The sequence below is a fragment of the Podarcis liolepis genome, assembly GCF_965112155.1.
Source record: "Podarcis liolepis genome assembly, chromosome: 4".
Classification (NCBI taxonomy): Eukaryota; Metazoa; Chordata; class Lepidosauria; order Squamata; family Lacertidae; genus Podarcis; species Podarcis liolepis.
This window is the reverse complement of record NC_139558.1, coordinates 97,155,855-97,170,131: the sequence shown is the minus strand read 5'-3', so window position 1 is coordinate 97,170,131 and position 14,277 is coordinate 97,155,855. Positions and strand designations below refer to the sequence as shown.

The 14,277-nt window shown below is 47.9% G+C and overlaps 1 protein-coding gene and 1 long non-coding RNA gene across 3 annotated transcripts in view; both read left to right on the top strand.

Annotated features, from left to right (window-relative positions):
* The window catches only part of LOC310705448, a 91,351-nt gene that overhangs the window by 27,977 nt on the left and 49,097 nt on the right, over window positions 1–14,277 (top strand). The window lies entirely within an intron of this gene.
* Window positions 5,036–14,277, top strand: part of ACER3 (alkaline ceramidase 3) — a 58,339-nt gene continuing 49,097 nt past the window's right edge. Inside the window, exon 1 of one of the 2 annotated variants that reach the window (XM_083499978.1) lies at window positions 5,036–5,368. In XM_083499978.1, the coding sequence (XP_083356104.1) occupies window positions 5,266–5,368 (103 nt within the window). In that variant the 5' untranslated portion in view covers window positions 5,036–5,265. The remainder of the gene's footprint in view (window positions 5,369–14,277) is intronic. The other variant, XM_083499979.1, reaches the window with a different exon arrangement.

Sequence of the window (14,277 nt, the reverse complement as noted above, 5' to 3'; positions counted from 1 at the left end):
GAGGAATGGAATCCAAAACTGTGCTGCTCCAAAAGCAGCAGATGCTCTTTGGTGCCCAGATTCCATGTGTAGGAAGAGGCCATTCTCAGCTGAATTGAGAAGCCACTTAACATCTGTTTGTGGGAACGGTAGTACAGTGGTGCCCCGCAAGACGAAAAACTCGCTAGACGAAAGGGTTTTTTGGTTTTGCGTTGCTTCGCTAGACGAATTTCCCTATGGGCTTGCTTCGCAAGACGAAAACGTCTTGCGCTTTTTTCTTAAAGCCGCTTGAAGAGACGCAGTTGCGACGGACCGTGCTTCGCAAGACGAAAAGACTCGCGGAACGAATTATTTTCGTCTTGCGAGGCACCACTGTACTGGCTTCTTAACTTCAACCCATAAACTCATTCTGCTCAGCTAATCTGCTTTATATTTATTGATTGTTCTACATATTGTTTTAGAGCAGGTGAATGTGTGGTTCTCTGGGTGTCGCTGAACTTTAGCTCCCATCAACACCACGTTGGACAAAAGATTCTTACATTGCTGAAGGTTAGATGACCCTTGTGGTCCCTTCCAAATTTACTATTCTACAATTCTATACACCTTTTCTGCATTTGTAAGAACTCAACCATTTAGTGTGGGAACTACCTGCCTATTGAGATGAAGCCCTCCAGAGTGACTGAGGCAATCCAGTCAGATGGGCAGGGTATAAATAATCAAATTATTATTATTATTATTATTATTATTATTATTATTATTATTATTAAGCAGGTGGTGCCTGCTCCACTTTTTCCAATGCCTACATCTCTTTTGCAGGCCAATTGCTGTTGCTGTTTGACAACAAGTGGTGCAGAGGGAAGGAACAAATGAATGGATATGAAAGGAAGTAAATAAAATGGAAACAGATTTGACGATAAAGGCATGACAAGAAATAACCTACCCCACGTTTGGGACAGGTAACTATTTTCAAAGAAGGGCAATCTGACCTTTGCTGCAAATAACTAATTACTTTTATTTTAGTAGCAGGATGCCTAGTGGCACAGATTGCAACATCTGTGCATTTCTCCTTGGAAATGGAATGTATGTTCCATCGCTGTATCTGAAATATTAACCAAGAGATTACATATATTGAATAATGCAAATGATGTAGACAATTTTGTTGAAACACGGCATCCTTTTACAAAGGACTTTACTGATAAGCCTTAAGGACAGCTGCTACTGAAGTCACAGACTGAGCTTTGGCACATTTCAATAGACTGATCTAGCCTGGAGCAGGGAACATTGGGATGTTGTCCTTTCATTTTTCTTTTCCGTGTAATTATTGCATTATTAATTATTATTACTACAACGGGTATACCGCCCTATACCCACAGATCTCAGGGTAGTTCAAGTACTAACATGCCATAGAAGAAATCTATTCTGTAGACTGTAATTGTTGTTACGTATTAGGAAACAATAAAACTACCGTATGCTTATAGAAAAAAGGCACTACAAGTTCCAGCAGCACCGCTTTCAAAAGTTCTCCTCATGATCCCCTAAAGGCTGCAGTCTCCACCTCGCCATAAGCCGGTAGGTGGCCACACAGGCCCTCGCCCAGCCCCCCTTCCCAACCTTTTATTATTATTACTATCATCATTATTATTATTTATTCCTCTGCCTTCAGAGCCCACTGTCAATAAGCAGGCCTAGCCCCCCCCCCCCTTCTTCTTCTTTGGAGATCACTCGTAGCCGAGTAAGATTATCTTCCATAAACACGGTTTTAACAATGAGTCCGTAAGTGACTGTAGAAGCCAATTCTGGATCCACATGTCCTTCCACAGTGGGGACATTGGTTTCCGGGCAGGAGTTGATCACGGTGTGGATTTGCCAAGTGTGCCTTCCTCTTAGGACATTTCTCCCTTGTGTCCAGAGTTCGAGTGTCTTCAAAGACCATGACACTTTTTGTAAAGGCTGTTCTCCGACTGGAGCACTTGCAGGCCATTGTTTCCAAGTTGTCAGTGCTTATACAGTGGCACCTCGGGTTAAGAACTTAATTCTTTCTGGAGGTCCGTTCTTAACCTGAAACTGTACTTAACCTGAAGCACCACTTTAGCTAATGGGGTCTCCCGTTGTTGTTGCTGCGCCGCCGCCTCACGATTTCTGTTTCTATGTGAAGTTGTTGTGTAATTTCAATTCCGCCTGCTTTGAAGATTTGGGCAGGTATCCCATCAGATCCACTGGCTTTGTTGTTTTTCATTTGGTTAGTAGCTGTAAACAACTCTCCCAGATTTGGACATACTGCAAGCTCATCTCTAATTTGTTTTTGCGGGATTTGTGAGAGGACTTAAGCAGCTATGGGGTAGTTGTGATTAAGGAGATGTTGGTAATGTACTTTCCAGCGCAATGCAATAACTTCTTTATCTTTTAGAAGTGTGATACCATCTGCTGAGTGTACGCCATGATTTATTGGCCCATAGACGGTCTTTGTGGCTTTAAAGAAACTCTGTGCAACATGAGTTTCGGCTAAGTGCTGGCTCTCTTGAGCTTTTTTTTATCCACCAGGTGTTTTTTAGTTCTCTGGTTCTTCTTTGAACCTCAGCCTTAGCATTGGAATAGGTTTTTTTCTTAGTGGCACAGTTTCTATCTCTTTGCCAGATCTGAAAGGCCTTCCTTTTCTTGTCAATCATGCGTTCAATCTCACTGTCATTCTCATCAAACCAGTCCTGGTGTTTCTTGGTTTGGTATCCTATAGTTTGTTCACAGGCTGCAATAATGGATGTTTTTAGCCTGGTCCAGCGCATTATTATTGTTATTGTTATTATTTCTTTCTCTGCCTCTAGAGCTCCCTGTCAATAAGCAGGCCCTCGCCTAGCCACTCCTTCTCCCTGCTCAGCCTATTATTAATTAAGATGATCTCCGCAGGCAGCTGGATCGAGGCGGGTCGTGGCTGCTGATTATTCTAGACCTGTCAGCAGCCTTCGACATGGTCGATCACGAACTCCTCGACCACCGCCTTGCCGACGTGGGGATCCAGGGCACAGTCCTTCAATGGCTGCGCTCGTTTCTCTCTGGTCGGGGACAGAGGGTGGCGCTTGGGGGGGGGAATTGTCATCGCGCCACTCCTTGGTGTGTGGAGTGCCTCAGGGTGCGATACTCTCCCCGATGCTTTTAAACATCTTTATGCGCCCCCTCGCCCAGCTTGTCCGGAGTTTTGGGTTGGGTCGCCATCAGTATGCCGATGACACCAAACTCTATCTGTTGATGGATGGCCATCCTGACTCGGCCCCAGACACACTGGAAGTGGCTGGTTACGTGGGAGCCGGTTGAAGTTAAATCCTTCGAAGACAGAGGTCCTCTGGCTGGGACGGGACGATATGGGATTGAGGGGGCAACTCCCATCTCTTGCGGGGGTGCAATTAGTGCCAGCACCATCCGTTAAGAGTTTGGGTGTAATCTTCGATACCTCCCTCTCCATGGAGGCGCAGATTGCAGCTATAACAAAGGCGGCATTTTTTCATCTCCGCCAAGCTAAGCAGTTGGCTCCTTATCTCTCTCGCCCTGACCTAGCCACTGTGAGCCACGCAACGGTCACCTCCAGACTGGATTATTGTAACTCGCTGTACGTGGGGCTGCCCTTGAGACTGACCCAGAAACTCCAGCGGGTGCAGAATGCTGCGGCGAGACTCCTTATGGAGTCTTCGCTGCGAGATCACATTCATCCGGTGCTACACCAGCTGCATGGCTTCTGGTGGAGTACAGGATCAGGTTTAAGGTGCTGGTTTTAACCTTTAAAGCCCTACACAGCCTAGGACCCTCATACCTACGGGACTGCCTCTCCTGGTATGTCCCACAGAGGAATGTACGGTCTGCAAATAAAAACATCCTGAAGGTCCCATGCCTCAGAGAGGTTAGGCTGGCCTCAACTAGAGCCAGGGCTTTCTCGGCTGCGGCTCCAATCTGGTGGAACGCTCTGTCACAAGAGACTAGGGCCCTGCCCAGCGCCCCCTCCCTCTGCTTGGCCTACTATTAACTATTAATATTATTATCATCACTATTATTATCATCATTATTAGTTCTTTCTCTGCCTCCAGAGCAGTTCAGCCCTGCTCGGCCTATTATTAATCATCATCACCACCACCACCACCACTATTATTATCATTATTATTATTTCTTTCTGTGCCTCCAGAGCACCCTGTCAATAAGCAGGCCCTCTCCCAGCCCCCCTCCCCCCCTGCTTGGCCTATTATTTAATAATATTAATTAATATTATTATCACCACTATTATTATCATTATTAGTTCTTTCTCTGCCTCCAGAGCCCTCCTGTCAATAAGCAGGCTCTAGCCCAGCCCCCGCTTCCCCCTGCTCGGCCTATTATTAATATATATTATTATCACCACCACTATTATTATTATCATTATTAGTTCTTTCTCAGCCTCCAGAGGCCCCTGTCAGTAAGCAGGCCCTCTCTCAGGCCCCCTTCCCCCTGCTCGGCCTATTATTAATTATTATTATTATTATTACTATTATTACCATTATTAGTTCTTTCTCTGCCTCCAGAGCCCCCTGTCAATAAGCAGGCCCTCTCTCAGGCCCCTTCCCCCTGCTCGGCCTATTATTAATTATTATTATTATTACTATTATTACCATTATTAGTTCTTTCTCTGCCTCCAGAGCCCCCTGTCAATAAGCAGGCCCTCTCTCAGCCCCCCTTCCCCCGCTTGGCCTATTATTAATTAATATTATTATCACCGCCACTATTATTATTATCATTATTAGTTCTTTCTCTGCCTCCAGAGCCCCCTGTCAATAAGCAGGCCCTCTCTCAGCCCCCCTTCCCCCTGCTCGGCCTATTATTAATTATTATTATTATTATTATCTTCATCACTATTATCATCATTATGAATTCTTTCAGTGCCTCTATTCTATCCTCCTCCTCCTCCTTCCCAGTCAGGAGGTCGACGTAGTGAGGCCTCCGTGGCCATTAGTAGTGAGGTCGGCGGCCGCGTAGGCGCGGAAGGCGCGGCGGAGCGCGTAGGCCTCAGCCCGTCTCCATGGCGACGCGGAGGCCGGGCCCCGCTTTCGAGGAGGAGGAGGAGGAGCGGGCCTCCTTCTCCTCCTTGCGAGGCGGGCCTCTCACGCCGCCGCCGCCGAGGGCGGGGCCAGCTCGGCGGACGGCCCATCCGGGGAGCGGCGGCCGCCCTCCTTTTTCTTTTTAACCCCGCCGCCCTCCTTCCCTCGAGCCCGCCGGCCGCCTCTCTCTCTCTCTCCCTCATCCCGCCTCACCCGCCCGGCGTCACGCAGCGCCATGGCTCCCGCCGGCGACCGCGAGGGCTACTGGGGGAAGCCCACCTCCACCCTGGACTGGTGCGAGGAGAACTACGTCGTCTCCCACTACATCGCCGAGTTCTGTGAGTCGACGCGGGTCGGCGCGTTCAGACGTGCGCGGCGGCGGAGACGCACCAGCGCGGCCTCCTTAACGCGCGGCGGGGGGGGGGGGAGGGGGATTGACGGATCCGCTTCTTCCCCGACATCCCCTCAAGGGTTGGGGGTCGGAGGGTTGGGAGGCGTGATTTGGGAAGATCGTGAGCACCGCCCCCCCCCCCCGTGTAAAAGAATTAGGATTATTATCATTCCCTTAACCGTAATTTCGGCCCCCGGGTCCTTAGGGATTAGAGGCGGCTTCCAGAAAAAGAACCTCTAAATGCGTAGATGGGGCGGGAGTGGGAAAACTATGGCTGCAAAAACCACCATACGCGGGGATTTGGTTTTATTTTATTAAATTCGCACGCCGCCCCTCACCCGAAGGTCACGCAGGGCGGTTTGCAATGTAAGAATGCAAACATGCAATAGGTAACGGGGGAAAAGAGGGAAGTAGAATTCAAACCATGTGCATGTATATTATATATGCGCATATATAAAAATCAGTTAAAACCGTGCCAATAATTGCAATAAACCGCGGTGCACGGGCACCAGCCTATTATAATAATTTGTATGTATTTGCTGCATTTGCATCCTGCCCTCCCTGCCACCCTCCAGGGAGCTCAAAAGTGTTTCTCCTTCTCTTCATTGCAAATTTGCCTTGGGCAAAGCAATTATAAATAAATGAATCCCCACAACATCCCTGAAAGGTAGGTTAGGCTGAGAGAAGGCGGCTGGTTTGAAGCCCCATCTTTCCCAGGTCCTAGTCTGACCCTCTGACATCCGCACCACATTGGATCTGATTGATTTAAGAGAGTCACGCTGTGTCAGATAGTTGTGCCATGCATGCATTTTGCATGGGGAAGTAGCAAAAAGGCCCCTTTGCAAATTATTCTTCCCCTTCCGATTAGGGTTATGTTAGATTATTAGGTTGGAGAGAGACCGCACAAAACACCTTGGTGCCTGATGACTACCCCACTGTGGGTATCATAATTATAGACTTATACCAGGGAGGTTAATCCGAGACGCGATTATTCCTAATTGAAAAATTGCAAGGTGTCCTGTGATCCTTGGATGAAGGATCACAGGAATTGCCTCCCCCAGGGCTCAAGGTGGCTTGCAAATAAAATAAGAACAGCTAAAACAATAGGAGACATTAAGAAACAATTAAACATTGATGGATAGCAAATATATTAAAAACCTACAGATCATTACGATAAAAACAGCAGAGCGCCAGCGCTTTCATTAAAAGCAGTCAGTTCCCAAAAGCCTGTTGGAATAAGAGGGTCGTCTTCTTTGGCGATCACTTGTAGCCGTGTAAGATTGTCTTCCATAAACGTGGTTTTAACCTTCCACTTAGCTCACCACACCTGGATGGAGCTTGTAGGGGGTGGAATAGGGATGCCTTTTTGCAGGTGTGAGGAACCTGTTGCTGAACTTCGGTTGGCCACAGCGGCTGGGGCTGGTGGGGTTTTGGAGTCCAGCAGCGCCTGAACACCACAAGTTCCCCAGACTTAGTGGTATCCTATGCAGATGGCCAAGGGGACGTTTTGGAAACGTTCTAAATCAGCCACCCCACCCTATAGAATTTGGCTGGTGTGTCCTGCCAGATAGTGGTAAGAGAAACATTTTGCAGTGTAGATTCTCCGCTGGTTGCTTTTGTTTTAATACCCTGAATGTTGTCTAGTGCCACTTCACAGATAATATTTCAGGAAGGAAATGTTTTAAAGGATGGCACATCTTGTTTATCTGTTTTAGGTATCAGTAGCTTGCCTTTTTTAATAGTAATAATAAAAATACTCTGGGTGACAAGTCACCATAAGCTATAACACGATCAGACTTGTTGCTTTTGGCATCTCCCTGTCTCAAGAGACAGTGGAGTGCATATCCAGGGGTGAAGTCAAACCGCTGTGTTAACAGCACCAAAATGATCTCCCGGGGGCACAAGTCTGGGCAGTGTGTCTAGAGGTCCTGGGCTGCCCAGACAACAAGACCACCCCCCCTCAGCCTCACTGATGTGGCCCAAAGGAAAGCAGAGCAAGGTCAAAGGCCTGGAAACAATGCCTTATGAGGAACGGTTAAGGGAGCTGGGCATGTTTAGCCTGGAGAAGAGGAGGTTAGGGGGTGATATGATAGCCATGTTCAAATATAGAAAAGGATGTCACATAGAGGAGGGAGAAAGGTTGTTTTCTGCTGCTCCAGAGAAGCGGACACAGAGCAATGGATCCAAACTACAAGAAAGAAGATTCCACCTAAACATTAGGAAGAACTTCCTGACAGTAAGAGCTGTTCGACAGTGGAATTTGCTGCCAAGGAGTGTGGTGGAGTCTCCTACTTTGGAGGTCTTTAAGCAGAGGCTTGACAACCATATGTCAGGAGTGCTCTGATGGTGTTTCCTGCTTGGCAGGGGATTGGACTCGATGGCCCTTGTGGTCTCCTCCAACTCTATGATTCTATGATTTGGCACCAGCTTGGCTGCAAGAGTTGCCGGTAGGTGTACAAGGCGCCATCCAACTGTCTTAGGGACTCTGGATTTGTGTGGGGTTTATTCCTTAGCCTTTTCTTCCCCCCTAGGATATCCCGCAAGGCAGCAGAGGTTTAGGATCAGAGTTTTATTTCTCCTAGGTGGCCAACTTCCCAGGTGGACGAGCCCCATCTGCCCCTCAATTCCCTCTACAGCACATGCAGAAACTGCCCTCTTGACGGTTGGACCCACTGTTAAGTCTTGTCTGCTCAATCTGCCAGAGCCTGTTTTTGCATGCAAAGGAAGCCCTCGATGCACTGAGGGTTTGAGACCCATCCAATATCATCACCTGGTTTAACCTGCCAGTGGAAGCCATTCCCAGGGTGTGACTGCTTTCGCCTGCTGACAGCTCTAGACGCCTAATCAAAACTAATACCTGCTTAAAACCACCCAGAACCACAGTAACAACAAAAAAAACCAGATTCCCAAAACCATTCTGAACAACGCGCAGAAGAATCTGATGCGCTGGCAACACCCAGAGAATAGGATGCTGCCTCCAGCAGAGATCAGGATAGGTTAGAAATGCATAATGGTTTATTACAAACTTGAAAGTGAATGGCAAGGGTCGTCAGCACGGTGTCCTCATAATGTTGGATTACAAGTCCCATCATCATTGGCCATGCTGGCTGGAGCTGTTGGGAGGTGTAGTCCAATATGTGGAGGGCACCACATTAATGACCCCTGGTACAGGGCTTGTTCAGCTTTCTTAGTTTCCCTGTGACTCAACGCTGGTTTCATATCTTAGTTTATGCATTTGCATAACTTGAGATTTGAGATTCTTGAATCGCAAGAATGCTGAATTTTGGGGACATTGGTCTGCTCCTGCCAGGCACCTTAGTTCTTAAATAAGGCTGTGCGCTCGATGTCACTTGTTGCCGCTTAGTTGTGAGCTAACTGTTAGAGACCCCAAGGATCCCCATGGGGCACAACACTTTGTGATACTCTCTAGTGCTGTTGTGTGGTAGATGAGTCAGCCTTTCATAAATCCCAGATGATATTCTGCAGTGGAGGTAAATTCATTTCAGTTTCATTTATCGGAAGGATGTCTCGGGGGTATTTTCCAAAGGGCAAAGCATTGCAGTCCCTACATACAGAGATGCTCTAGAGCAGTGTTTCCCAAACGTTTTTGGGCAACGGCACACCTGCTTACCGGAAAAAAATCTCGCGGCACACCACCATTAAAGCCCCGCCCCGTGACGTCAGCGCGCAGCGTCACGCGGGGGGGGGACGCACAAAAGTGAACGTTTTTTCCCTTCCCCTTGCCGGGGTGGGAGGAGGCAGCAGAGCGAGGGCAGCTGAGGCGGCGGCGGCGATAGCGGGCGGAGGAGGAGCCGTCGCCGGGAGTTGCTGCTGCTGCTGTTGCTGCTGCTGCCTGGACATGCCGGCCTCCTCCTCCTCCGCTGTCTCGCGCTCCTCCCTTTTGCGCGAGCTGCCCCGCCGCTCGGCACCACCACCGCGGAGCCGCCCCCGGCTCGACGCAGATCCTCGCCGCCGCCGCCTCTCGCCGCCCGACTCGCCCGCCTCCCTCCCACGGCACACCAGCCGGTGTCTCACGGCACAGTAGTGTGCCGCGGCACACCGGTTGGGAAACACTGCTCTAGAGCCTATGACTTTACAGTGGTGCCTCGCAAGACGAAATTAATCCGTTCCGCGAGTCTCTTCGTCTAGCGGTTTTTTCGTCATGCGAAGCAACCCTATTAGCGGATTAGCGCTATTAGCGGTTTAGCAGCTATTAAAGGCTTAGCGGCTATTAAAGGCTTAGCGGCTATTAAAGGCTTAGCGGCTATTAAAGGCTTAGCGGATTAGCGGCTAAAAGGCTATTAGCGGATTAGAAAAAGGGGGGGAGCGGAAAAAAATCGGAACACTCGCAAGACGTTTTCGTCTTGCAAAGCAAGCCCATAGGGAAAATCGTCTTGCGAAGCAGCTCAAAAACGGAAAACCCTTTCGTCTAGCGGGTTTTCCGTCTTGCGGGGCATTCGTCTTGCGGGGCACCACTGTACTCTTTTGAACAGAGTGCTGGAGCAGATGGAAATTAGCATCTCCCTTTTAAATGTTTGTCAACTTCATATGCATCCCTTCGCATTCCCTAAGGAAAGGATGTCATGGCAGTTAGTTGTCAAATAATGGTCTGGAATTCCCTTCAGGCTCACACACTCCCTCCTCTCCCCATGTGTACGGATTCCCTCATCTCATGCCTGGTTTGTCCTAGTCAAAGTTTGCTGTTCTGCTCCAATTGGGGAAGCTTTGGTCCACACTAACAAGGAATTTAATCCAAACTGTGATGTGAAACACAGTTTCTGCCACAGAGGCAATTCCCAATATGCTGATTGCAGTTCACCTGATTTGGGCGATAGGACAGTTTATAATTTGAGCAAGCAATGAAGTACACTATACCAGAGCCCTGCCTTTGTTAGTGCATTTCCTCAATCCTACTTAATCCCAGGGTGCAAGTCCTTAACCTGATGAACACGTCCTGCCTGTATGGTTCCCTTCTTAATTTTGCTTTTCCCCATCCCACTCTTTGCATAAATTCCCTTCAAAAACTAAATGGATCCATCCAGAGGCCAGGGCAGCCAACAGTCGCAACTATTAGGAGTCATTCAGGGGCCTCTGCACAGATTCCCTTAACACTATTGGAGGTTTTCAACCTTCTTGAGTCCAAGGCTGCCTTGACCAACTACATTCCTTCTGCAGCTCCCCTGTGGAGAAATGTCCTCCGAGCCTCAAAAACCCAGCTATGCCACCCCTTGCCTGCAGAGCTGGCAGCCCCTCACCCCTTTTCAAGCAACCTCCCCTGTGGAGTGTTCATAGAAATATTCATAGAAATATTCATAGAAATATTCATAGAATCATAGAGTTGGAAGAGACCACAAGGGCCATCGAGTCCAACCCCCTGCCAAGCAGGAAACACCATCAGAGCACTCCTGACATATGGTTGTCAAGCCTCTGCTTAAAGACCTCCAAAGAAGGAGACTCCACCACACTCCTTGGCAGCAAATTCCACTGTCGAACAGCTCTTACTGTCAGGAAGTTCTTCCTAAGGTTTAGGTGGAATCTTCTTTCTTGTAGTTTGGATCCATTGCTCCGTGTCCGCTTCTCTGGAGCAGCAGAAAACAACCTTTCTCCCTCCTCTGTGTGACATGCTTTTATATATTTGAACATGGCTATCATATCACCCCTTTACCTCCTCTTCTCCAGGCTAAACATGCCCAGCTCCCTTAGCCGTTCCTCATAAGGCATCGTTTCCAGGCCTTTGACCATTTTGGTTGCCCTCCTCTGGACACGTTCCAGTTTGTCAGTGTCCTTCTTGAATTGTGGTGCCCAGAACTGGACACAGTACTCCAGGTGAGGTCTGACCAGAGCAGAATACAGTGGCACTATTACTTCCCTTGATCTAGATGCTATACTCCTATTGATGCAGCCCAGAATTGCATTGGCTTTTTTAGCTGCCGCGTCACACTGTTGGCTCATGTCAAGTTTGTGGTCAACCAAGACTCCTAGATCCTTTTCACATGTACTGCTCTCAAGCCAGGTGTCACCCATCTTGTATTTGTGCCTCTCATTTTTTTTGCCCAAGTGCAATACTTTACATTTCTCCCTGTTAAAATTCATCTTGTTTGTTCCCTCAGCCTCTTCTATCCCCTTTCCTTGGGAGTCCTCTGAGCAGCCCCTGCCCCTGGTCTCTGAGGGGGCCCCCAACCCCAAAGAGAGGTGCCTCTTGACGTTGCCCCACAGGGGCCTGAGAAGATTCCCCCAGCCTCAGGGACCCGGCAGAGACTGGCCAAAGATGAACATGAGGCAGCAATGGCGGCAGCAGGTGCCATGGGCTTGCATGGTGGAAAGGCTCCCCTTTGGTGCCAGACACTCAGCTCCCAGGCAGGCATTGCACACAGCAAGCACAAGAAAGCCCAGTGTGACGCCTGCCTGCCTGCCTGCCTGCCTGGCGTCCCCCTTACCCATCCATTCCCAACAGCAAGAGCTGGGCTCCTTCACCCACTTGCTTGCTTACCCTGAAGCCGCTTCAGCTCCTGGCAACCAGCACCGCCTGGCCAGCTTCTGCAAGAAACGACCACACAAGCCTTTGAGAGGCGAGAGGGCATCAGAGGAGGGAGGGAAGGAAAGAGGGACGGAGGCCAGAGTTGCCCGCGGCACCCCGACCATCATTCACGGCACCCCAGGGTGCGATGGTTGAAAGCCACTGGCGTACTGAATCACACCCTGCTTAAATAGCCACAGCTTTTTCAAGGAGAAAGGGCTTTGTTGAAAATATGACGCAACTCTGATTTCATATTTAAGTACTGTACAGTCTGTAACTCCTAGCGACTTGCGTTTTAAGAATTGTATTCAGGGCCACATGTGGAAATTTCTTTACTCTGGAAGATAGGATCGGATGTATGGCAGCTGATTGTGGGAGCCCGAAACTGCTGTGCTCAGCGTAAAATTGACACTGTGACATCAGATGATTGAGGAGTAGGTGGCCCTCTTAATTAAACTTGCCCCATGGGGGAGATAAGAATCTGGAACATTGGCCAGATTGGGATCGAGTTCCTGTTCCCGATCCCTACCTTATAAGCACAACCTTCACCCATAGTTACCTGGGGCAATACAAGTTTGGGGTCACGCAGTAAACCTCCCCCCCCCCTTTCTCTCATGGTTGCCATTTACTGCTGTGTGTGTCTTGGTGGTAGGTGACCAGCAAAGTACTGTTTGCCCTCTGCCTCTTCATCACTGGCTTATTTTAAACTATATAACCTGCCCTTTCAGTTTGCAGGGTGGCATACTATACCATAATACTGGATTGGTGAGCATCGGGAGTAGAGATTCACTGCCTCTCCTACGTTAGAGCCGTTTCACCATACGGGCCCTACCTTCACACATGTCCAACAAGTCATAATGCAATAAGTGTTTTGCTTATTGCAATTTACGGCACAGATGGAATTGTTTTAAACACATAACATAGTCTCAGTAATCCTCACAGAAACCCTCCAATGTAGGGCAGCGTTATAATTCCCATAGTGTGGAGGGTGGCATCATCTGAGTTTGTGGCGTGGCTGAGGTCTCACACCCTTATTGTACAATCCTGTTTGTCTACTCGGAAGCAAGCCCCATTGGGTTCAATAAGACTTATTCCCGGTTACATTTGTACAGGATTGCTGCCATGCACTCTGTGCTGCACCACTTTGACCCCAAAGGGGTCCATGGACAAAAGCACACTTTGTTCTGGTCAAACAAGCAGTCAACATTTATAAGAATTATGTACTCTTCTTATAATAAGTTACTAGCTGTAGTCTCATCAAGACCTGTAGCCTAGTTAATGCCGGTAAACTATCAAACCCTTCAATTGTTAAAGTGGAAGTCACAGCTACCCCATAAAAAACAGCCACCTCCGTTACCAGACACAAAGACTGAAATCCAATGTGTGCAATATATAACTATAAATTATGTAAAAAAAATTCCTGCCTTTTCTGATTGGTTGTAGTCTAATAGGTAAATTAGTATAATGTAGCAATGATGTTAGACGCCATCCTTTATATAAGAAATACTTGGACTAGTTAATAAGTTGTATTTGCACCATCTTTTGAAAACAGTTAGGGTCAGGGAATGCCCAGAGGACCTAAATTGCCATTTTGGACTTCTTAGGGGCTCACCTTAATTCGTTTAGCAGTTCAAGCTTTGTCCATGCACAATTTTCAAGCCCGTTCCTGAAAAGGGACTTAAAGTTCAGATTGAATGCTACCCTGTCCAGATTGAATTATTTTATGATTTCCTGTATCCAGATTTTACTTGCAGTTCTAATACAGAATTGAGACATGTAAATGAATACCAGGTGGCGTTGATTAAAGTTTAGAACAGCTGAATATTGGTGCAAATCCCTAGGGAAGCTTTTGTGCAGTTTTGCCATTGCGGAAAGTACAGTAGCTGTACAGGATCCGTGTTGCTAGACTCTTGCAGGTTAGCGGCTTCTCCCACAGTCCTGGAAACCACATCACAAGTTTTGGTCCGAATTGTCAGATCATTATTTCTACCATTCCCCTTTTTACCCAACTATGGCCAACAGCCAAGGGAAAGCGTAGCCTGAACAAGCAGTCGCTCTTCATAAACAGTAAGCATTCTTGCATTCCCTCAGACTAGGTCAGTGGTTCCCAGACTTCTTTTCCCCATGGACCGCTTGAAAATTGGTGAGGGTCCTGGCAGACCACCTGCCTCTTGTGGCAATTGCAATTCGCAGTGCTAGATCATTTTTGTTGCTTTTTTTTTGTTTCTTAAATACTGTATTTTATTGTTGAATTCATCAAATTCAAATTGCAATACAGTAGAATGCAATGTAATAAAATTAGTAAAATACAGTTTAAAAAATCCATATGAATGTGCCAT